Source organism: Erythrolamprus reginae, chromosome 3 (genome assembly GCF_031021105.1).
Source record: "Erythrolamprus reginae isolate rEryReg1 chromosome 3, rEryReg1.hap1, whole genome shotgun sequence".
In the NCBI taxonomy this organism is placed as follows: Eukaryota; Metazoa; Chordata; class Lepidosauria; order Squamata; family Dipsadidae; genus Erythrolamprus; species Erythrolamprus reginae.
In genome coordinates this window covers 248,160,206-248,184,386 of record NC_091952.1, presented here as the reverse complement: position 1 = coordinate 248,184,386, position 24,181 = coordinate 248,160,206, and the positions used below count along the sequence as shown (strand labels likewise).

Below are 24,181 nucleotides of genomic sequence, written 5' to 3'. Positions count from 1 at the left end.
AACTTAATTGGTTCCAGGAGGAGGTTCGTAAGGTGAAAAGTTTGTAAGATGAAACAATGTTTCCCATAGGAATCTGTAAAAGCAAATAATGGAAAGACTTAATGAACTCAATCTGTATAGTCTGGAAGACAGAAGGAAAAGGGGGGACATGATCGAAACATTTAAATATGTTAAAGGGTTAAATAGGGTTCAGGAGGGAAGTGTTTTTAATAGGAAAGTGAACACAAGAACAAGGGGACACAATCTGAAGTTAGTTGGGGGAAAGATCAAAGGCAACATGAGAAAATATTATTTTACTGAAAGAGTAGTAGATCCTTGGAACAAACTTCCAGCAGACGTGGTTGGTAAATCCACAGTAACCGAATTTAAACATGCCTGGGATAAACATATATCCATCCTAAGATAAAAATACAGGAAATAGTATAAGGGCAGACTAGATGGACCATGAGGTCTTTTTCTGCCGTCAGTCTTCTATGTTTCTATAATGCGTGCAAATCCTTCAGGAAAATCCCGAACTTTAGAAGGGAGGCGAACAGAGGGCAGGGGGGAGCAGCTAAAGGGGGCGGGTTGAAGAAGCAAGGCTAGGCTAAAGGGTGAGTGGGAAGGAAGAAAGGCAAGGGGGATGCCCCCCCTTTTCTTTCTTCAAAAGACACCCTTTCAGTGCCTTTGCAAGCACCTGGTTCTCTGCAAATCTTTCCTCCCCCAAGCTGCCCCTCCCTTTTCTTTCTTAAAAAGACACCCTTTCAGTTCCTTTGCAAGCACCTTGTTCTCTGCCAAAATGTTTCCTACTCCAAGCAGCCCCTCCCTTTTCTTTCTTCAAAAAAGGGGAAAAAAAGAAACCCCTTCATCCCAGCAGCAGCTGCTTGGGTTCGTAAGGTGAAAATAGTTCGGAAGAAGAGGCAAAAAAATCTTAAACACCGGGTTCGTATCTTGAAAAGTTTGTTAGAAGAGGCGTTCGTAAGATGAGGTACCACTGTATATCAAAAACACCTTGATATTCAGCTGTGCCCCCTTCTATCTCTTCTTTTAATCAATTTTTATTGCATCGGTCTAAAAAGTAACTTCTGAGTACATTGTTGCTAAATATCCTTAAATTCTTCTAGAGTTAATTTATTTTCTTTCTCCATTCCGTATTAGTGGTAGTTCTCTTTTAATTATAATCTTTAATTATTTCTGGTTGCCTCTAGTAACCGGCCCTCAAGGTCTGTTCTTATGTTTTCTTCTCAAACTAAACCATTTCCCAGGAAGAGATTTCTGACTCTTAAGCTCAGATCCTCACATATTTCAGTAAATTTTTTGAAAGCAACAACAATAGGAAATACTTACAACTTTTTCAAAATCTTGTTTCCTGTCATTCTGGCTCCTTAATCCATTTAAAGGGCCAGAAAATTAACATTCTAATCAATTTTTTTACTGCTTCTTTCCAAATTAAAACAAAAGTTTTTAAGTTTTCAGACTAACCTAAGTATTCTTTTACTGCAAGTTGGAGGAAAATCACCCAGTGTAATAAAACAATGTCTTTCTGGAGATCGTAATGGCCAAAAGGCAATTTATAGGCCATTTCCGATAAAAGTAATTAAAAGGCATGATAGGCGAACACAGCATGCTTATGAAAAGGTCCAACTATGGCTTAGGCCAGGGGGTCTCCAAACTTGGCAACTTGTGGACTTCAACTCCCAGCTGGCTGGGGAATTCTGGAAGTTGAAGTCCACAAGTCTTAAAAGTTGCCAAGTTTGGAGACCCTTTGCTTAGGCCAGGGATGGCAAACCTTTTTCCCCATGGGTGACGATAGTGTGCATGTGCGAGTGCCCATACCCATAATTCAATGTCTGGGGAGGGTGAAAACGGCCTCCCCCTCCCTCTGGAATGGCCCATTTCCCAAATTCTAGTGGGCCCTGTAGGAACGTTTTTTGCCCTCCGCCGGCTCTAGAGCAGTGGTTCTCAACCTTTCTAATGCCGCGACCCCTTATTACGGTTCCTCATGTTGTGGTGAACCCCAGCCATAAGTCTAGCACCAATTCTCTTAACAGAGCTTTACGCTGATGGGCAGGAAGTTTAAGTTTTATTAGATTCATATGCTGCCCCTCTCCGAAGACTCGGGGCGGCTGGACACACCTACTGTAAACACCTGATTGGTCAGATTGTAAAAATATATTCCAAGGCGCCAGAACAGAAGCTTTAGTTCCTAACACCATTGGAGATTTGTCTTTTCTAATGATCTTAGGCGACCCCTGGGAAATGGTCATTCGATCCCCAAAGGGGTCCCGACCCCCAGATTGAGAACCACAGCTCTAGAGGCTTCCATGGAGCCTGGAGATGGCAAAAATGCTCTCCGCCATCCCCCAGAGGCCCTCTAAGCCACAAATACCCTCCCAGAACCTCCGTGTGAGCCAAAAATCAACTGGCCGGCACACACATGCACGTTGGAGCTGAGCTAGGGCAATGGCTTGTGTGCCGGCGTAACAGAAAATAATTGAGAAACACTGCCTTAAAGTGATAATTGCTAAACACTAATGCTGATTCATTGTTTAGATTTTACTGTGACTTTTTATTTTATTTTATTATTATTATTATTATTATTATTATTATTATTATTATTATTTATTAGATTTGTATGCTGCCCCTCTCCAAAGACTCAGGGTGGCTCACAACAGTGATAAAACAATATACACTAATAAATCTAATATTGAAAGTCTAAATAACAATTTAACATTAAAAGCCTAAAAAACCCCATTATTTAAAAAGCATACACACAAACATACCATACATAAAACTACATAGGCAAGGGGAGATTGTCACTAATACAACAAATGTCTTAGAATGTATAATGAGTTTTTTGAGTTAAGTTGGGAAATTGGTTGGCTTGCTTCGTAATTTAATGGACCGCTCTCTAATAAATATAATCCGAAGACACTTGGCCGTATAACATCATTTGGGGTGAGAATTTCCTGGAACGGAATCTTTGCTATGAGTTTATTCAATAAATACTCATTAAAGCCCAGAGTGACTCTCTAAAGTGGTTAACTTCTTCCCCTGTTGCTTACTTACTCCAACAGAACTTCTTGTAGTGAAGAGGAAGCGAGGAAGACCCAAAGGATCAACCAAGAAATGTTACCAAGAAGAAGAGCCGGCCGAAAACGCGACCTCTGCTCCAAGCGAAGGTGTTCAACTGGGACCTGAACCAGGGGGAGAACTGGCGGACGTTCCCGCAGACAACCTGGAATGCCGGAAGTGCAACCGAAAGTTCTCTAATTCCCGACAGCTACGAAAGCACATCTGTATCATCGTTAAGAGCGAAGACTTGGAAGAAGAAGGGGATTCAGGTGAGCACATGTGTGTTACGGTGCATGATTGAAAGGCGGGTGAAAAGTAGACATGTAGCAAGCTGCTATTTTGGGGGTTTATTTATTTGTTAAGGGAATTTGCCGATATATACCACGCGAGCTGCATTGGCTACCGTTGTGGTTAGCTCTGGCCCAGCTCCTGCCCCAAGGACTGTGGATGTGGGGGAGACATCCACATGCTGCAGGCCTGTTTTGCCCCCGGTGAAATCTGATGATGAAGGCTCCTCTGACCAAGAAGACATGAGTGACAGGGAGGAGGAGAGTGGGGCAGACAGCTCAGAAGGAGATCAATTCTCTAGCTCCTCCTTGGATTCAGAACAAGAGTTAATGATACAGCCACGCGTGTGGAGAGCAATGCATAGGCAGCAACAACGGAGAGATTATTATCAAAGAAAATGAGGCCACCTGTGGTTGGGTGGGGCTGTGGTAATTAGTGAGGCTGCTATAAAGAGCAGCCTGTGGGTTTGGCCATTGTGGAGGATTATCTGATCCTTGTGTTTCATGACTGCTTTACTGACTTAGACCTTTAGTGTGCTGATTTTTCCCTGCTTTGAAACTAAACCAGAGCAAAGTGTGTTTCACTTTGTGAAAGAAGGACTGTGAATTGCCTCACAGCTGCAAGCTAAGTATCACAGAACTGATAAGGGACTTGTACAAATTACCAGTTTGTTTGGAGACGAGTGCTCTTTGCTATACCAAAAGAGGGCTTGGTTTAAGTGAATTTTCATTATAAAGAACATTGTTTTGAATTTTCAAACGTGTGTGTGTCTGAAATTTGTACCTGTGAATTTTTGGGAGGAGTCTACCAGAGAGCCCGACAGAACAGCTACCAATTGGTCTCCGTGGGGCTAACCTTGAAAGAGCTTTCGGAGACTTCAGCTGGTGCAAAATGCAGCAGCATGTGCAACAATGGGTGTGCTAAGTTACACCCATTACTCCATCATTATACCCATTATTACTCCATCTTTACGCAAGCTGCATTGGTTGCCAGTCGGTCTCCGAATGCAATTCAAGGTGTTGGTTATACCTTTAAAGCCCTAAATGGCTCAGACCCAGACTATTTACGGGAGCGCCTCTTCTCTCATACCTTGCTGCGGAAGGTCTTAAGCATAAAACGTGTCAGGAAAGACTTCATGAACTCAATCTGTATAGTCTGGAGGACAGAAGGAAAAGGGGGGACATGATCGAAACATTTAAACATGTTAAAGGGTTAATTAAGGTTCAGGAGGGAAGTGTTTTTAATAGGAAAGTGAACACAAGAACAAGGGGACACAATCTGAGGTTAGTTGGGGGAAAGATCAGAAGCAACCTGAGAAAATGTTATTTTACTGAAAGAGTAGTAGTTGCTTGGAACAAACCTCCAGCAGACGTTGGTAAATCCACAATAACTGAATTTAAACATGCCTGAGATAAACAGATCCATCCTAAGCTAAAATACAGGAAATAGTATAAGGGCAGACTAGATGGACCATGAGGTCTTTTTCTGCCGTCAATCTTCTATGTTTCTATGTGTTTGGGGGCTACCCTTGAATAACGTTTGGCGAATTCATTCAGCTTATCCAGAATGCAGCCGCGTGAGCAGTCATGGGCATATTTAGACCATCATTTACACCATCACTCTATGAGCTGCACTGGCTTCCGATCAATCTTTGAATGCAATTCAGGGTGTTGGTTATTGTTGTGTGTACTTAATGTATGTGGTCTGGTGATTTGAAATACAGTGTTCCCTCGATTTCCGCGGGGGATGCGTTCCGAGACCACCTGCGAAAGTCGAATTTTCACGAAGTAGAGATGCGGAAGTAAATACACCATTTTTGGCTATGAACAGTATCACAAGCCATCCCTTAACACTTTAAATCCCTAGATTACCATTTCCCATTCCCTTAACAACCATTTACTCACCATTATTACTGGTACTCACCATTGAATAAGACACTTACTGATCCTGATATTTATAAACATAATTATTTATTAACAATAAATATTTTTTTTGTTATTTATTTGCAAAAATTATTAGTTTGGCAATGACATATGATGTCATTGGGTGGGAAAAACCATGGTATAGGGAAAAAAACGCAAAGTATTTTTTAATTAATATTTTTTGAAAAACCGTGGTATAGGCTATTCGCGAAGTTCGAACCCGCAAAAATCGAGGGAACACTGTACTACTTATATCTCTGGGAGTATTAGCTGGATATCTACTACCTCCTCGTTTTCCTCTGTGCAGGGGTAGCACAGCTCACTCCTTAACACCTAACAGAAACCCTCATGCCCAACCTATCATTTCCTAGCAACATTGAGAAGATGGGATGTACTTACAGTGTGGCCAAGCAATTTAAATCTCTTTCCAAAACACAATGCTTTAATTTTTTTCCTCTAATAGTTGCAAATGATGCCTAAAGTTGGCAATCCAATTACAGCCAGAGCCTGAGGGATTTGCTCTTCCCTACTCCAAATTAATTTGGAATGTTAAATGCGAACTTTTGGTGTTGCGTTGACTCTTAAGGTGAATATTTAAAACTGGAGCTTGGGACTTGAGTTTGCTCCGGGGTTCCTTTTTGTCAATGTTTCAGCAGGACTAATGCAAGTCTGAATGGGAAATATATTTCCATATGAGACATACTGTATATTTCCATATTGGATAAAATAAATAAATAAAATAAACTAAATAAAAATAACATGTAGAATGGATCTGATATAAGAATGTCTGGGTGAGGCGAGTACATACAGTACAGGGGACCTTAAACTTAAGATTTGTGACTTCAATTCCCAGTCAACGAAGCAAGTGATGTGCCGATGCCTGGAGGCTGTTGGGGTCTGGATGGGTGTCAACAGACTCAAACTCAACCCGGATAAGACGGAGTGGCTGTGGGTTCTGCCTCCCAGGGACAATTCCATCTGTCCATCCATAACCCTGGGGGGGGGGGAATCATTGACCCCCTCAGAGAGGGTCCGCAACTTGGGCGTCCTCCTCGATCCACAGCTCACATTAGAGAACCATCTTTCAGCTGTGGCGAGGGGGGCGTTTGCCCAGATTCACCTGGTGCACCAGTTGCGGCCCTATCTGGACCAGGACTCACTGTTCACAGTCACTCATGCCCTCATTACCTCGAGGTTCGACTACTGTAAAGCTCTCTACATGGGGCTACCTTTGAAAAGTGTTCGGAAACTTCAGATCGTGCAGAATGCAGCTGCGAGAGCAATCATGGGCTTCCCTAGGTATGCCCATGTTACACCAACACTCCGCAGTCTGCATTGGTTGCCGATCAGTTTCCGGTCACAATTCAAAGTGTTGGTTATGACCTATAAAGCCCTTCATGGCATCGGACCAGAATATCTCCGGGACCGCCTTCTGGCACACAAATCCCAGTGACCAGTTAGGTCCCACAGTGTTGGCCTTCTCCGTGTCCCGTCGACTAAACAATGTTGTTTGGCGGGACCCAGGAGAAGAGCCTTCTCTCTGGCGGCCCCGACCCTCTGGAACCAGCTCCCCCCGGAGTTCAGAACTGCCCCCACCCTCCTTGCCTTTCGTAAAGTTCTTAAGACCCATCTCTGCCGTCAGGCATGAGGGAACTGAGACATCTCTCCCGGGCCTATACAGTTTATACATGGTATGTTTGTGTGTATGCTTGCTTTTAATAATGGGGTTTTTAGTGTTTTTTAAATTATTAGATTTGTTTTTACATTGTGTTTGTTATTGTTGTGAGCCGCCCCGAGTCTACGGAGAGGGGCGGCATACAAATCTAATAAATAATAATAATAAAATAATAATTCCCCAGCATGCGCAGGGGTCAGCGCGTGGGGGTTGTGCATGCGTGTGGGGGTTAGGGTTAGGACACCCACACATTCTTTTGGCATGTAAACCAAAAATGGTTCACCATCACTGGCTTACACTTTCCCTCTGAAACCGACATAGCACAAAGGCAATAATTTAGCAGAGTGTCAAGAATCCAGCTTAGAAACATCTCAAATAGCTAATAATCTATTTGTCTCCCGTAAAAAACAGATAATTAGGGAAGACAACATGTATTGTTTTCTCATCAGTGGGATGAGTTACCGAGTGCATTGATTTTGCACACTAACTCAACAAGAAACATCTCTCCTGCCGCCCTATAGTTCCCTCCAAGGATGGTCGCGGGGAGTTGCTCAACAGCTGTAACAGCAGGAGCTCCACTAACAGCCATTTATAACTTTTGTGTTTTTTATTTTATTTATTATTTATTAGTGATATTTATATGCCGTCCTATTCCAACAGGGCTCTGGGTGGCTAACAATAATCACAGTTCTTCCTTCCTTCCTTCCTTCCTTCCTTCCTTCCTTCCTTCCTTCCTTCCTTCCTTCCTTCCTTCATTCATTCATTCATTCATTCATTCATTCATTCCATTTTTATGCCGCCCTTCTCCTTAGATTCAGGGCAGCTTACAACATGTTAGCAATAGCACTTTTTAACAGAGCCAGCCTATTGCCCCCACAATCCGGGTCCTCATTTGACCCACCTCGGAAGGATGGAAGGCTGAGTCAACCTTGAGCCGGTGATGAGATTTGAACCGCTGACCTTCAGATCTACAAGTCAGCTTCAGTGGCAGTAATAAAAACAGTGAATAATATGAAATACATAAAAACACTAAAAACCATGTATACATTCTCTGCATCAACGACCTCTGCAATCATATCACAAGCAACTGTGTTATTTTCGCCGACTATGTAAAACTTTTCAACACCACGGACAACACATCTACTCTCAAAAAAGACCTCGACTTTGTCTCAGATTGGTCTAACACCTGGCAACTTCAAATATCAACCAACAAATGCTCTACCCTCCACATCGGCAAAAAGAATCCGAACCTCATATATAAACTGAATAAACAAAATCTCACAGCCAATCCCCATTCAGTAAAAGACCTTGGAATACTAATATCGAATGATCTAAGTGCCAAAGCCCACTGCAACAATATCGCCAAAAAGGCTTCTAGAGTTGTTAACCTGATCCTACGCAGCTTCTGCTCTGGCAATCTCACGCTACTCACCAGAGCCTACAAAACTTTTGCCAGACCCATCCTTGAATACAGTTCATCTGTCTGGAACCCATACCACATCTCGGACATCAACACCCTCGAAAATGTCCAAAGATACTTCACCAGAAGAGCCCTTCACTCCTCCACTCGAAACAGAATACCCTACGAAAGCAGACTATCAATCCTGGGTCTAGAAAGCTTAGAACAACAACGCCTACAACATGATCTAAGTATTGCCCACAAGATCATATGCTGCAACGTTCTGCCTATCAATGACTACTTCAGTTTCAACCGCAACAACACAAGAGCACGCAACAGATTCAAACTTAATATTAACCGCTCCAAACTAGACTGTAAAAAATGTGACTTTAGCAATCGAATTGTCGAAGCGTAGAACTCATTACCGGACTCAGTAGTGTCAACCCCAAACCTACAACATTTTTCAATTAGACTATCCACGATTCACCTTTCCAGGTTCCTAAGAGTTCAGTAAGGGGCGTGCATAAGTGCACCAGCGTGCCTTCTGTCCCCTGTCCAATTGTCTCTCCTTTATCCCATATATCTTTTCTTCTTTCTTATATCTTCTCTATTTTTATATCTTTTCTTCTATCCTTTTCTTTAGAAACATAGAAGACTGACGGCAGAAAAAGACCTCAGGATCCATCTAGTCTGCCCTTATACTAATTTTTGTATTTTATCTTAGGAAAGATATATGTTTATCCCAGGCATGTTTAAATTCAGTTACTGTGGATTTACCAACCACGTCTGCTGGAAGTTTGTTCCAAGGATCTACTACTCTTTCAGTAAAATAATATTTTCTCATGTTGCTTTTGATCTTTCCCCCAACTAACTTCAGATTGTGTCCCCTTGTTCTTGTGTTCACTTTCCTATTAAAAACACTTCCCTCCTGGACCTTATTTAACCCTTTGACATATTTAAATGTTTCGATCATGTCCCCTCTTTTCCTTCTGTCCTCCAGACTATACAGATTGAGTTCATTAAGTCTTTCCTGATACGTTTTATGCTTACGACCTTCCACCATTCTTGTAGCCCGTCTTTGGACCCGTTCAATTTTGTCAATATCTTTTTGTAGGTGAGGTCTCCAGAACTGAACACAGTATTCCAAATGTTGTCTCACCAGTGCTCTATATAGCGGGATCATAATCTCCCTCTTCCTGCTTGTTATACCTCTAGCTATGCAGCCAAGCATCCTACTTGCTTTTTCTACCGCCCAACCACATTGCACATCCATTTTGAGACTGTCAGAAATCACTACCCCATAATCCTTCTCTTCTGAAGTTTTTGCTAACACAGAACTGCCAATACAATACTCAGATTGAGGATTCATTTTCCCCAAGTGCATTATTTTACATTTGGAAACATTAAACTGCAGTTTCCATTGCTTTGACCATTTATCTAGTATTTAGACCATAAAACGTATCAGGAAAGACTTAATGAACTCAATCTGTATAGTCTGGAGGACAGAAGGAAAAGGGGGGACATGATCGAAACATTTAAATATATTAAAGGGTTAAATAAGGTCCAGGAGGGAAGTATTTTTAATAGGAAAGTGAACACAAGAACAAGGGGACACAATCTGAGGTTAGTTGGGGGAAAGATCAAAAGCAACATGAGAAAATATTATTTTACTGAAAGAGTAGTAGATCCTTGGAACAAACTTCCAGCAGACGTGGTAGATAAATCCACAGGAGCTGAATTTAAACATGCCTGGGATAAACATAGATCCATCCTAAGATAAAACACAGAAAATAGTATAAGGGCAGACTAGATGGACCATGAGGTCTTTTTCTGCCGTTAGACTTCTATGTTTCTATTCTCTTCAATGAGTATTGTGTATTGGACTAAATAAATAAATAAATAAATACACACACACACACACACACACACACTCACTCACTCACTCATTCCTACAACACTTCCTAGAGCTGTGCTTCTTAAACTGAGTTGGAGTTGGAGGGAGCAACTGCAAAAAAAAGCAGGCGAAAAGAAGATTGGTTAGCTAGCAAAGCACGAAAGATCGCTTCACTCGTAAGCACCTTGTTAGGGCTGAAAAAAAAGCTTAGCAAAACCTACATTCAGAGTGTAAGATGCACCCATTTTTTAGCCTCTTTTAGAGGGGGAAAAAGGTGCATCTTATTGTTCTGTCGGGCTCTCTGGTAGAATCCCCCCAAAAATTCACAGGTACAAATTGCAGACACACAGACGTTTGAAAATTCAAAACAATGTTCTTTATAATGAAAAGTCACTTAAACCAAGCCCTCTTTTGGTATAGCAAAGAGCACTCGTCTCCAACCAAACTGGTAATTTGTACAAGTCCCTTATCAGTTCTGAGATACTTAGCTTGCAGCTGTGAGGTAATTCACAGTCCTTCTTCTTTCACAAAGTGAAACACACTTTGCTCTGGTTTAGTTTCAAAGTGGGGAAAAATCAGCACACAAAAAGGTCAAAGTCAGTAAAGCAGTAACGAAACACAACGATCAGATAATCCTCCACAATGGCCAAACCCACAGGCTGCTATTTATAGCAGCCTCACTAATGACCACAGCCCCACCCAAACACAGGTGGCCTCATTTTCTTTGATAATAATCTCTCAGTTGTTGTTGCCTATGCATCGCTCTCCGCATGCGTAGCTGTGTCATTAACTCTTGTTCTGAATCCAAGGAGGAGCTAGATAATTGATCTCCTTCTGAGCTGTCTGCCACACTCTCCTCCTCCCTGTCACTCATGTCTTCTTGGTCAGAGGAGCCTTCATCAACATATTCCACTGGGGGGGGGGGAACAAGCCTGCAGCATGTGGATCTCTCCCCCACATCCACAGTCCTTGGGGCAGGAGCTGGGCCAGAGCTAACCAAAACACTTATACTCCAAAAAATACGGTAATTGTCATTTCCCTTAAAAGTGTGGCAAAGCAGATGATTCATTTAAACCCAAATCTCTTTGAGCTGTCACTCAATGTGCTTTTAAAAGAATCTTCGGGTTTGTAAAAACCGGATCCAAGAACTTTCCCATGTTTAAATTGAGATGATGATCATTATAAAAGCCAGCGCCGTTCTTTTTTCACTTTAAAGAAAAATCTATCAACGCACCAAAGGAGATCAGGTTGGGATCATGACAATTAAAGAGACCAATATATGTCCTAAACACGCTGGGACCTTCTCCAATTAAGAATGCACACCAAGCAGCCAAGTCTCTAATTAGGAACCCCAAAGAGAAAGCCTTGATGGCTTGATGAACAGTGCAGCTTCGAAATGAACACAGTGATTCATGCCTTTGACAGCTGCCTTTTATCATCGGTAGAAATGCAGGCATCCTGCAAATGCCATCGGAATATACAGGCAGCCCGGCAACAAATTACTCTGTGCATGCTGCATTGGATTTAAATCACCTAAATCTGGGTACATGAGGTCAGTTTATTAGTTTGCCAAATCAAAGTGCCAGCTGTTCAAACTTGATTGCTTAATGTTCCTTTGCAAGAAGGGAGCAGAAGCGAAGACTATTCATCTCAATCAGGCGGCTGCAAGGCGAAGAATGAAATGCTATTGCAAAACATTTATTCGAGTCCAACCTTTCCTGATGCTGTGTAAAAGCATTGGGGTTTTCCTGCCCATGTTGTCTAGAAATTATGGGCGTTTAAAACTGTCACAGCTGGTTATCTCAGAAAAGTTTGCTTGGGAGATGGAAGTTAGGAGATGTTTTTTTTTCCTTAAAGCAATAGTGCTTATGTTCAGGGAAGTGGCAATATATGCACACCATTGCACACTACCAGGTGCAATTCAAGGTGTTGGTTATTATCTTTAAAACCCTACATAGCTTAGGGTCAGACTATCTTTGGGATTGTCTTCTAGTGCATAGCTCCCAGCGACCGAAAAGGATCCGCAGGGGAGAGTCTTCTTGGTGGTGACTCTGGCTCTCTGGAACCAGCCACCTCCTGAGATCCTCTAACTTGCTCTAGCTTGCTCCGAATGTTTCTTTCCAGCACTAATTAGGTACTAATGATATTCCCAGCTCTTACCAGCTTGCAAGCTCTTTCATTGTTACTCTCTGCAAAGAAGAATGCTTTCCAAGCCCTAAGTCTTTGCAGGTTTTTTTCCATCGCTCTACTTGCTCCGAATGTTTCTTTCATCTTGCTAATGATGTTCCCAGCTCTTACTGCCTTGCAAGCTCTTTCGTTGTAACTCTCAAAATATATTTTTTTAAAGCCCTAACCAGGGCATAAAATAATATGCTGAAGCTGACCAGACTAAAGACGCTAGCCAGATGAATACTGGTATGCAGATTATTTTCCCTATTTTCCTCCCCAAAACTAAGGTGCGTCTTATACTCCAGTACATGTTATACTCTGAAAAATACGGGAGGTAAATAAGTAAATAAGTAACTGTTCTGTCGGGCTCTCTGGTAGAATCCTCCCAAAAATTCACAGGTACAAATTTCAGACACACACACGTTTGAAAATTCAAAACAATGTTCTTTATAATGAAAATTCACTTAAACCAAGTCCTCTTTTGGTATAGCAAAGAGCACTCATCTCCAAACAAACTGGTAATTTGTACAAGTCCCTTATCAGTTCTGTGATACTTAGCTTGCAGCTGTGAGGCAATTCACAGTCCTTCTTCTTCCACAAAGTGAAACACACTTTGCTCTGGTTTAGTTTCAAAGCGGGGAAAAATCAGCACACAAAAGGTCAAAGTCAGTAAAGCAGTCATGAAACACAACGATCAGATAATACTCCACAATGGCCAAACCCACAGGCTGTTATTTATAGCAACCTCACTAATTACCACAGCCCCACCCAACCACAGATGGCCTCATTTTCTTTGATAATAATCTCTCAGTTGTTGTTGCCTATGCATCGCTCTCCACATGCGTGGCTGTATCATTAACTCTTGTTCTGAATCCAAGGAGGAGCTAGATAATTGATCTCCTTCTGAGCTGTCTGCCCCACTCTCCTCCTCCCTGTCACTCATGTCTTCTTGCTCAGAGGAGCCTTCATCAGCAGATTCCACCGGGGGCAAAACAGGCCTGCAGCATGTGGATGTCTCCCCCACATCCACAGTCCTTGGGGCAGGAGCTGCGCCAGAGCTAACCACAACACCTCCCCCTCCATTTTACGAGTTTTCTTCCCCAGGGGGGAAAAATGTACATGTAGTCCTCTACATATGACCAAAATTCAGGCCAGAATTCCTGTTGCTCAGTGAAATATTTGTTACGTGAGTTTTCTCCCTATTTTGCGACCTTGTCTGCCTCTTGTCATTTCAATAAAAGACAAATAGACAAAATAAGTCCCTTTTGTTTGGTGCTTAATCTGTACAATTTTTTTAAATCTTTCAAACACGCTGATTAGGCGCGCACTGCCTATCATGTTGTCAACACCTTCACGAATCTCGGCAGACTGCTACTCGCTGATTCATTTCGTCTCTGAGCTGCATTGCCAAATTAGATTTGTCCCATATGTCGAATTAAACCAATTTCTTTACATCGGCCCGACAATTACACATTTACCTGGTCTGCATTAAAAATAAAACGGGAATTGCACCTCTAGAATTCTCTACCTTGTACAAATAACCAATTATGCATACATTGATGGCAGGATTGAACTACCTCTCTCCATTTTGGTTCATTTGTGTCACATTCTTAGAAGTATTTAATTAAAAAAGAATTAAAACAAAGGAATGATAAGAACAAGTGGTGAAATCCTTCACACAGTAATTGCTTTAACAATTGTATGTTGCCAAGGAATGCCTTCCACAAATTAATGGATATTATTGATCTGAGGATAGGTTCTGTTGTGGCCCGCCAGCAGCTCTTGCGGCTGGTAATAGAATAGAATAGAATAGCATAGAATAGAATAGAATAGAAACATAGAAGACTGACGGCAGAAAAATACCTCATGGTCCATCTAGTCTGCCCTTATACTATTTCCTGTATTTTATCTTACAATGGATATATGTTTATCCCAGGCATGTTTAAATTCAGTTACTGTGGATTTACCAACCACGTCTGCTGGAAGTTTGTTCCAATGATCTACTACTCTTTCAGTAAAATAATATTTTCTCACGTTGCTTTTGATCTTTCCCCCAACTAACTTCAGATTGTGTCCCCTTGTTCTTGTGTTCAATAGAATAGAATAGAATACTTTATTGGCCGTGTGATTGGACACACAAGGAATTTGTCTTTGGTGCACATGCTCTCAAGTGTACATAAAATAAAAAGATACACTTGTCAAGAATCATGAGGTACAACACTTAATGATTGTAATAGGGATCAAATAAGCAACCAGGAAACAATCAATATTAATAAAAATCTTAAGGATACAAGCAACAAGTTACAGTCATACAGTAATAACTGGAGGAAATGGGTGATAGGAATGCTGAGAAAAAAGTAGTACTAGCAATAATAGTGCAGACTTAGTAAATGTTTGACAGCATTGAGGGAATTATTTGTTTAGCAGAGTGATGGTGTTTGGGAAAAAACTGTTCTTATGTCTAGTTGTCTTGGTGTGCAGTGCTCTGTAGCGACGTTTTGACAATAGGAGTTGAAACAGTTTGTGTCCAGGATGCGAGGGGTCAGTAAATATTTTCCCCGCCCTCTTTTTGACTCGTGCAGTATGCAGGTCCTCAATGGAAGGCAGGTTGGCAGCAATTGTTTTTTCTGCAGTTCTGATTCTCCTCTGAAGTCTGTGTCCGTCCTGTTGAGTTGCAGCACCCAACCAGACAGTTATAGAGGTGCAGATGACAGACTCAATGATTCCTCTGTAGAGTTGTATCAGTAGCTCCTTGGGCAGTTTGAGCTTCCTGAGTTGGCGCTGAAAGAACATTCTTTGTTGTGCTTTTTTGATGATGTTTTTTGATGGATCCCTCCCAAGGAGAGGCCGATGCGGTGATGGGCCAATGGCCTGTGTGGCTGGTACCCAAGTCGGACACTTTCCATAGTTGCCCATCCCTGCGCTAGATGGACCTCCTTTTAGGAGAATGGGCTCCTGCCTCTGTTTGGGAGCCTTTTCTTTTTCAACAAAGCCACCATCCTGCAGATGGTAAACATGAAAGAAAACTACTCATCATTGTATTTGTTTTGCTTTTTTAATATTTGCCCTTTTAGGTAATGATTCTGATGTTGACCTTGACGGGAGGGAAGACGAGCGAGAAAAACCATCCAAGAGGCAGCGGGTACAAAGAACGGAGAAAAGTCTTTCCTCCAAAGAAGCGGACTCAGGAGCTAAGAATCCTATTATAAGTGTGGTTTTGACCGCCCACGAAGCAATTCCAGGTAACCACGACTATTTCGGAGACTGGGAGGGGGTTCCTTCCTTCCTTCCTTCCTTCCTTCCCTTTTTTCTCTCTATCTCCCTTCCCTCCCACTGTCTACTTTCCCTTTCCTTTCCTTTCTTTTTTTTAAAAGTTTTATTGAAAATATATACAATTTAAAAAGACAGTACATAATCTTTGGAATCTGCTTCATACTTCTTTACAATAATCTTATATTGTACATGTTCTGTCTGGGTGCCCCCAGACTTCAACACCAACTGGAAAAAGCAGCCAGACACTCTGGTAAAAGCAAAAGCACTTTATAGTTGGAAAAACAAACACAGAGAAAAACCTGTTCTTCCCAACAGGCAGGCTATGAGGCTTCACAGCAAAGTCCTGACGGCCAGACAATACAGCAGACTTCTTGCTGGCACACACACCACTGTAGAGAATAAGCCCCCACGCCTTTTCCCCCAAGTTTTCAGCCTTCAAGGCCACAAGCCAGAATCAGAGACGCCAAAGATCACAGCCAGGTCCCAGGACTCCCAAAGATACTACTCCACAAGACAGGAAGGGTGGGTCTGCCTTTTCAGCCTTTCTGGGGAGAACCACACCCAAACCCAGCTGTTACCTATTTAGGACTGGAAGTACCTGGCTACTTGTCCCCTTCGTTGTTCTGCTCTTCTCTGCCTGTGATCGATGATGGCTTGAGCATTTTCATCTAAGGACTCCAGGCTGCTTGCTGGGGAGAGCTCCACCCCGGGGGACTCTGGCTGTTCTCCCTCTCCCTCGGCCTGATATTCCTCCTCCCCTTCTGCCTGGGCCTCCTCCTCCTCCTCCTGTTCCTCATCCTCCCCCTCTGAGCAGGGAGCCGGCAGAGGTTCAGCCGTTCCCTGAGGAGCCTCAGACGGAATCACAACAGTACATTGTCTAAAAACTGACAAACATCTTACACAAACAGGGAGAGAAACAAAAAACAAATAGGAAAGAGGAAAGAGAAACATAGAAACATGTAACAGAGACACACACACACACACACACACCCTTTATTGTGTATTTTGACAGCTATTTCTTATATCTTATATATTATTTTACGATGCTCGGTACCAACGGCTTTATGTAAACCTTTTTTGGTTTGTGCATATATTCTTATACTTAGGAACGGTGACGCTCCTTCAATATACCAAGGTGATCAGACGGGGGGGGGGACGGGGACGGGGACGGGGACGACATCATACAGCCCTTCCCTGATACAAAGCTGAAAGGATCAGATCCTGTGGCCTAGAGGTTAATTCTCTGCATAACAAGGCAGAAGCTGCAGGATCAAATCCCAGTAAGGGTATGGCTAGCTAATGAAGCCAGAACAAGGCCGAAATAGTGCTATCCCAGTCTCCCTTAATTTTAAAAATTCAGCAAAAACGTGTGATACATTCTTATACTTAGTTTCAACAGTAGCCCTCTTATAGCACTGGCTGCCGATCAGTTTCCGGTCACAATTCAAAGTGTTGGTTATGACCTTTAAAGCCCTTCATGGCACTGGACCAGAATATCTCCAAGACCGCCTCCTGCCGCACGAATCCCAGCGACCAATTAGGTCCCACAGAGTGGGCCTTCTCCGGGTCCCGTCAACTAAGCAATGTCGGTTGGCGGGCCCCAGGGGAAGAGCCTTCTCTGTGGCGGCACCGGCCCTCTGGAACCAACTCCCCCCGGAGATTAGAACTGCCCCTACTCTTCCTGCCTTCCGCAAACTTCTTAAAACCCACCTTTGCCGTCAGGCATGGGGGAATTGAAACATCCCCCCCCCTGGGCACGTTGAATTTATATATGGTATGCTTGTGTGTGAGTCTGTTAGTTTGTGGGGTTTTTTAAATCTTTAAAATTTTAAATTGTTGATTACTTATGATTTGTCTTTTTACATGTTGTGAGCCGCCCCGAGTCTTCGGAGAGGGGCGGCATACAAATCCAAGTAATAATAAATAAATAAATAAATAAATATTTATTAATCAGATTTGTATGCCGCCCCTCTCCGTAGACTCGGGGCGGCTAACAACAACAATAATAATACAATGTAAACAAATGTAATATTAAGTTAATTTAAAAACCCTAATTTAAGAAACCAATCATACATACTGACATACCATGCATAAATTTTATAAGCCTAGGTGGAGGGAAAGTCTCAATTCCCCCATGCCTGACGACAGAGGTGGGTTTTTAGGAGCTTACGAAAGGCAAGGAGGGTGGGGGCAACTCTGATATCTGGGGGGAGTTGGTTCCAAAGGGTCGGGGCTGCCACAGAGAAGGCTGTTTCCCTGGGTCCCGCCAAACGACATTGTTTCATCGATGGGACGCAGAGAAGGCCAACTCTGTGAGACCTAACTGGTCGCTGGGATTCGTGCGGCAGAAGGCGGTCCCGGAGATATTCTGATCCGGTGCCATGAAGGGCTTTATAGGTCATAACCAACACTTTGAATTGTGACCGGAAACTGATTGGCAACCAATGCAGACTGCGGAGTGTTGGTGTAACATGGGCATATTTAGGAAAGTATTTAACATAATACCCCTTTATACAGCTTTATTTCTGCTTCTTCTTTTCTACCCAACAATAAAATTCCTTCCATTCTTCGTCATATATCGATTCCTCTTCTTCCATATCATTTCCTTTCCCTTCCCCTCCCCTCTTTCTCCCTCCCCCTCCCCTCCCCTTCCTCCTCCTTTCCCCTTCCCTTCCTTTCTTTTCCTTTCCTTCTTTATTGTTTTTAAAATTAACTCATGGCACCAAACATATCCAACCTATTTTTGCCACAAAAACAACCTGATAGGGTACGTTGGGATGAGAGAGAGCGAAATTGGCCCAAAATCACCCAATGGCTTTCATGGCTAAGGTGGGATTCGAATTGACAGCCTTCCAGCTTTTTCTAGCCTGATGCTTTAACCAATAGTCCATACTGGCTCTCGCTAAATGACCCATTTCTTCCATCTTTCCATAAAGATGATATAGTTTGGCCTTCGCATACTATGCAATTATGGATGTAAAAAGAATCTTGCATCCCTATGGTTGCATTTCAGTGTAAAATATACAGCTTTTGACCCAAGAGCTAGGAGATTGTGCCAAATCATGGAAAAAACAGGGGCTCGCTTCTCGTCTGCTCATTAGACTTGCAAAGTGGGGAGGGAAAAAAATTAAATTATGGACGGTAAATTTATTTGCCTATAAATAATGCAGAATTCTAGATGGCTGAGCTCGACTGTGAGCGGTAAAGTAAGGGTTTGAGGGCCCGAAAGGGTTTTCTGACCCACATAAGCTTTAATTCTTAGAAGAATCAACTTAAGTTCCGCTAATGGGCTCATGTGCATTTAGGTTAATTGCGCAGAGCATCGGAATTACATGGGTGACCTGATCTAAGAATGGCCTTTAAATCTTTGCCAGAATGGAAGGACCAAGTTATCTCATGCTGTATGAGCAAATCCTTTCTTTCTGGGTTGTGGACATTTTGCCTTTTTGACTGCACAAAATAACATCGTTTTCAGTACATGGAATACTCCGGATTTGAATGATGGAGATGGAATAATAATAACAACAATAATAATAATAATAATAATAATAATAATAATAATAATAATAATAATAATAATAGAAACATAGAAGACTGACAGCAGAAAAAGACCTCATGGTCCATCTAGTCTGCCCTTATACTATTTAGTGAAATATGAAAATCTAAAAATCGAGCTGCAACGACTCTGGCATAAGCCAGTGAAAATGGTTCCTGTGGTACTTGGCACGCTGGGCGCAGTACCAAAGGATCTCAGCGGACATTTGAAAACCATCGGAATTGACAAAATCTCCATCTGTCAATTGCAAAAGGCCACTTTACTGGGATCGGCAAACATAATTCGCTGCTAGATCACGCAGTCCTAGGTGCTTGGGAAGCGCCCGACTGGTGATGAAATACGAAATCCAGCATAGTGATCTCGTTTGCTGTGTTGTATTGACATAATAATAATTATAATTATAATTATAATTATAATTATAATTATAATTATAATTATAATAGTAGTAATTATAACAACAACAACAACAAAGTTGGAAGGGACCTTGGAGGTCTTCTAGTCCAACCTCTGCTTAGGCAGGAAACCCTACACTACTTCAGATAGATGGTTATCCAGCATCTGCTTAAAAACTTCCAGTGTTGGGCATAGTTCCCTCTAAGCTGAGCAGTGAGCAATCGCTCACTTAAAAATCATCATCAACTCAGAGTTTTCCAAACCTGCCCAGAAGCCGAGAGGGAAAGAGTGAGAGGGAAGGAGAGAGAGAGGAAGAGAGGAAGAGAGAGAAACAGATAGAAAAAAGAGAGGAAGGAAAAGAGAAAGAAAAAGAATGGGAGTAAGGAAGAGAGAAAGAAAATCAAAATCTAGTTTGAAACTAGCTCAACTATTTAAGTGGCATTTTGATATTGATAGAGTTGCCCTATTATGAGCTCACTGTTATAGACACACAGTACAGTATTTTATTTTGAAATTCTCTGAGGCAAAACAGGGTGGGATTTTTATTTGTTTGTTTGCTTATTTATTATTTATGTGCCGCCCAGTCCCGAAGGGACTGCCACTCAGACACTATACTTTTCCGCCCCCCCCCCCCAAAAAAAAAAAAATTAGAGGGAACACTGGTGTTGGGGCATTCACAACTTCTGGAGGCAAGATCCTCTAACTATGCAGCCAAGCATCCTACTTGCTTTTCCTACCACCTGACTGCACTGTTCACTCATTTTGAGACTGTCAGAAATCACTACCCCAAAATCATTCTGTTCTGAAGTTTTTGCTAACACAGAACTGCCAATACAATACTCAGATTGAGGATTCCTTTTCCCCAAGTGCATCATTTTATATTTGGAAACATTAACTGCAGTTGCCATTGCTTTGATCACTTATCTAGTAAAGCTAAATCATTTGCCATATTACAGACGCCTGTAGGAATATCTTACCTTCTGCTAAGCAAAGTTAACGGAAAAGCCAGATCCACCTAACAACTTCATTGTGACATCACCAGCGGGTTGCTACCGGTAAGGGCAAACTGGTCCGAGCCAAGTGGAACCACCCTGGTTCTGCCCCATTGTACAACCTTTCTTTCCACAGTTGTTAAGTGAATAACTTCAGTTATTAGTAAGCAAGGTGGTAAAGTGAATTGGGCTTCCTCGTTGATTTTTCCTCGACAGAAGATCTTGGGACATTGTAATCATCATAAATGTATGTCCGTTGCCACATATCTGAATTTTGATCATGAGACCATGAGGAAGCTGCAGTGATCATAAGTGTTGGGGGGGGGAAACCCAGTCATAAGCAGTGAAGGGCTGCAAAACATTTTACTGCTATACTGTGGGTGTGGCTTATTGCGTGGGTGTGGCTTGATGGTCATGTGACCAGGTAGGAGTGGCTTGCTAACTATGTGACCAGGTGGGAGTGGCTTGACAATCACGTGATCAGGCGTGGCTTAAAAGTCATGTGACTGGGTGAGAGTGGCTTACCAGCCAAGATAAATTTTCAAATAGGTCCTTGGATTCTTTTTTCAGTTGATTAACTCACATTATTTGAATAGCCACAAAAAGGACAAATGATAGACAGCATTATTCGTTGAGGAGCACAGTAACAGTATAAGGTTTTGTAATGAACCCACAAGGTTCAGTATGATAACAGATTGGGCAAGTAGCTCAACTTTCTTTCATTGCTGTAAAAGTTCAGTTGTAGATAATCATTAAAATGATTAAAGCGTTATAAGAGTTTAATTCGTTCCGGACCTGCGCTCTTAAGTCGAGCAGCTCTTATCTCGAACGACTTTTCCCCATAGGAATTAATGTAAATAATTTTAATTGGTTCCAGCCCTCAAAAAACTCACAAAGTTAGTCTAAATTATGCAAAAAGACATGTTTTTAATGAAGAAATGTACATGTACATATAAATGAATAATGAAGTTTCTTTCACTTAACTTGTAAACTTTCTTAAACTTTTAAATTTACATATGTTCAACTTCTCTGCCACCCAATCCTGTAGGACAGAGGTCCCCAACCCTTTTTGCACCAGGGACCGGCTTTAAGCGATCAAGAGAGGAATGGGTGAATGAATGGACAGAGGGTGGGAAGGAAGGAAGGAAAGAGGGAAGGGACAGGAACAGAGGAAGGAAGCAAGGAAACTTATGAAAGGGGAGAGTAAGAGAGGAATGAGTGAAGGGAGGGAGGGAGGGAAGAAGGTGGGAAGGAGAAAGAAAAGAAGAAATAGAGGAAGGGAAGGTAAAAGAGAGCAAGAAAAAGAGCAAGAAAAAGAAAGAAAGAAAGAAAGAAAGAAGGAAGGGACAGGAACAGAGGAAGGAAGCAAGGAAACTTATGAAAGGGGAGAGTAAGAGAGGAATGAGTGAAGGGAGGGAGGGAGGGAAGAAGGTGGGAAGGAGAAAGAAAAGAAGAAATAGAGGAAGGGAAGGTAAAAGAGAGAAAGAAAAAGAGCAAGAAAAAGAAAGAAAGAAAGAAAGAAAGAAAGGGGGAAGGGACAGGAACAGAGGAAGGAAGCAAGGAAACTTATGAAAGGGGAGAGTAAGAGAGGAATGAGTGAAGGGAGGGAGGGAAGAAGGTGGGAAGGAGAAAGAAAAGAAGAAATAGAGGAAGGGAAGGTAAAAGAGAGAAAGAAAAAGAGCAAGAAAGAAAGCAAGAAAGCAAGAAAGAAGGAAGGGACAGGAACAGAGGAAGGAAGCAAGGAAACTTATGAAAGGGGAGAGTAAGAGAACAAATTGCTTTAGACTTTGTTTTCCCCTCAGAGATAACCCAAAACAAGGATTCTTGCGCCACCTAGTGGACGCTCGTATCCCGAATTTGAGCTCGCAACTTGAACAGAAATGTCTCTTCCTTCCTAGCTCGTATCTCGAAATGCTCGCATGTAGAGCAGCTCGTATCTTGAGGTACCACTGTATTTAATTATTTCCTATTTTAAAAGTAATTATGGATCATACTAAGGTTCTAAAAAAGGAAGGACAATTAAAAAACTATTAAGTATTCAATAAATAGTGTATAAATGTACTACCCCACTAGGTCACCACCACCCCTCCGTGGGGGCAGCAGCCCATCCCTGGTCATAAGTCACTTTTTCTGTTGCTGTTGTAATTTCAAATGGTCCTTAAACATGCTGTTGTAAGTTGTGAGGAAAAGGGGGGACATGATCGAAACATTTAAATATATTAAAGGGTTAAATAAGGTCCAGGAGGGAAGTGTTTTTAATAGGAAAGTGAACACAAGAACAAGGGGACACAATCTGAAGTTAGTTGGGGGAAAGATCAAAAGCAACATGAGAAAATATTATTTTACTGAAAGAGTAGTAGATCCTTGGAACAAACTTCCAGCAGACGTGGTGGATAAATCCACAGTAACTGAATTTAAACATGCCTGGGATAAACATAGATCCATCCTAAGATCAAATACAGAAAATAGTATAAGGGCAGACTAGATGGACCATGAGGTCTTTTTCTGCCGTCAGACTTCTATGTTTCTATGTTTCTATGTGATAGATTGTTTTAAAAAATCTGTGCTTTTCATATCTTTAAAGGGAAAAGTGTTAACAAAAGAAAGGACCATTCTCCATATTTTCCCCCTGCTCCGTTTTTAAACACTGAACACTTAATGTATGTTATTTCTCTAAATAGGTATGAATAAAACTAGTTGATGGGCAATAAAGGGGAAAAAAAGAGATGAGCTACACAGGGGAAAAAGCACTCATTATTGTTTATCAAACAGCTTTCTATTCGGTTCTAAATGTCAGCTTTTAGCTTTATCTTTTTTTCCCCTAGGTTGTCTGTTTTTCTCATGTTGTCTCCTTAATTGTTTGCTACTCATTTCTCTTTGCTCTGTTTTTTTCCCCCCTGTGGCCTTTGTAGATAAGCTCTCATGTTGAAATTAAAATATGAAGCCATATTGTTCACATTTCAAGATGGTTAATCTACTGCCGCACAAAAGCGGTGTTATTCTTTAAACACACAAAAAAATAAGCAAAATGTTGCTCATTAACTAAGCTAAATTGTTGGAGCTGAGTTAAAACTCAGCAAAGGGGTATTTCAGAATTCAGGTGATAATAACAAGATGGGAAACTAGCAAAAAATAATAATAATAATAACACTGGTCAACACAAAAAATTAACAAAATTAATATATATGTTTTTATGGAGTTCCATGTGCTGATTCCAAAAATATGCTTAGTTTTCCTCTATCACATAAAGTGTCTGATATAGAAGCATTTTTATGATTACAGTGATCCCTCTATTATCGCGAGGGTTCCGTTCCAAGACCCCTCGCGATAATCGATTTTTCGCGATGTAGGGTTGCGGAAGTAAAAACACCATCTGCGCATGTGCGCCCTTTTTTTCTATGGCCGCGCATGTGTAGATGGTGGAGTTTGCGTTCCCCGCCGCCCACGCAAAGGGGAAACCCCGATTCGGCTCCTCGCTGCTGCTGCGCTGCCGAGCAGATCAGCTGCTGGGCGGCCGAAGGAACCTTCCCTGGGTCTTCCCCCTCTTGCTGGCGGGCGGGCGAGCG

The 24,181-nt window shown here is 42.0% G+C and overlaps 1 protein-coding gene across 1 annotated transcript in view; it reads left to right on the top strand.

The window, feature by feature from the left end:
• ZFAT (zinc finger and AT-hook domain containing) overlaps positions 1-24,181 on the top strand; it is a 168,644-nt gene that overhangs the window by 28,397 nt on the left and 116,066 nt on the right. Inside the window, exons 3-4 of the mRNA XM_070748331.1 lie at positions 3,057-3,323; positions 15,476-15,643. Of these exons, the coding sequence (XP_070604432.1) occupies positions 3,057-3,323; positions 15,476-15,643 (435 nt within the window). The remainder of the gene's footprint in view (positions 1-3,056; positions 3,324-15,475; positions 15,644-24,181) is intronic.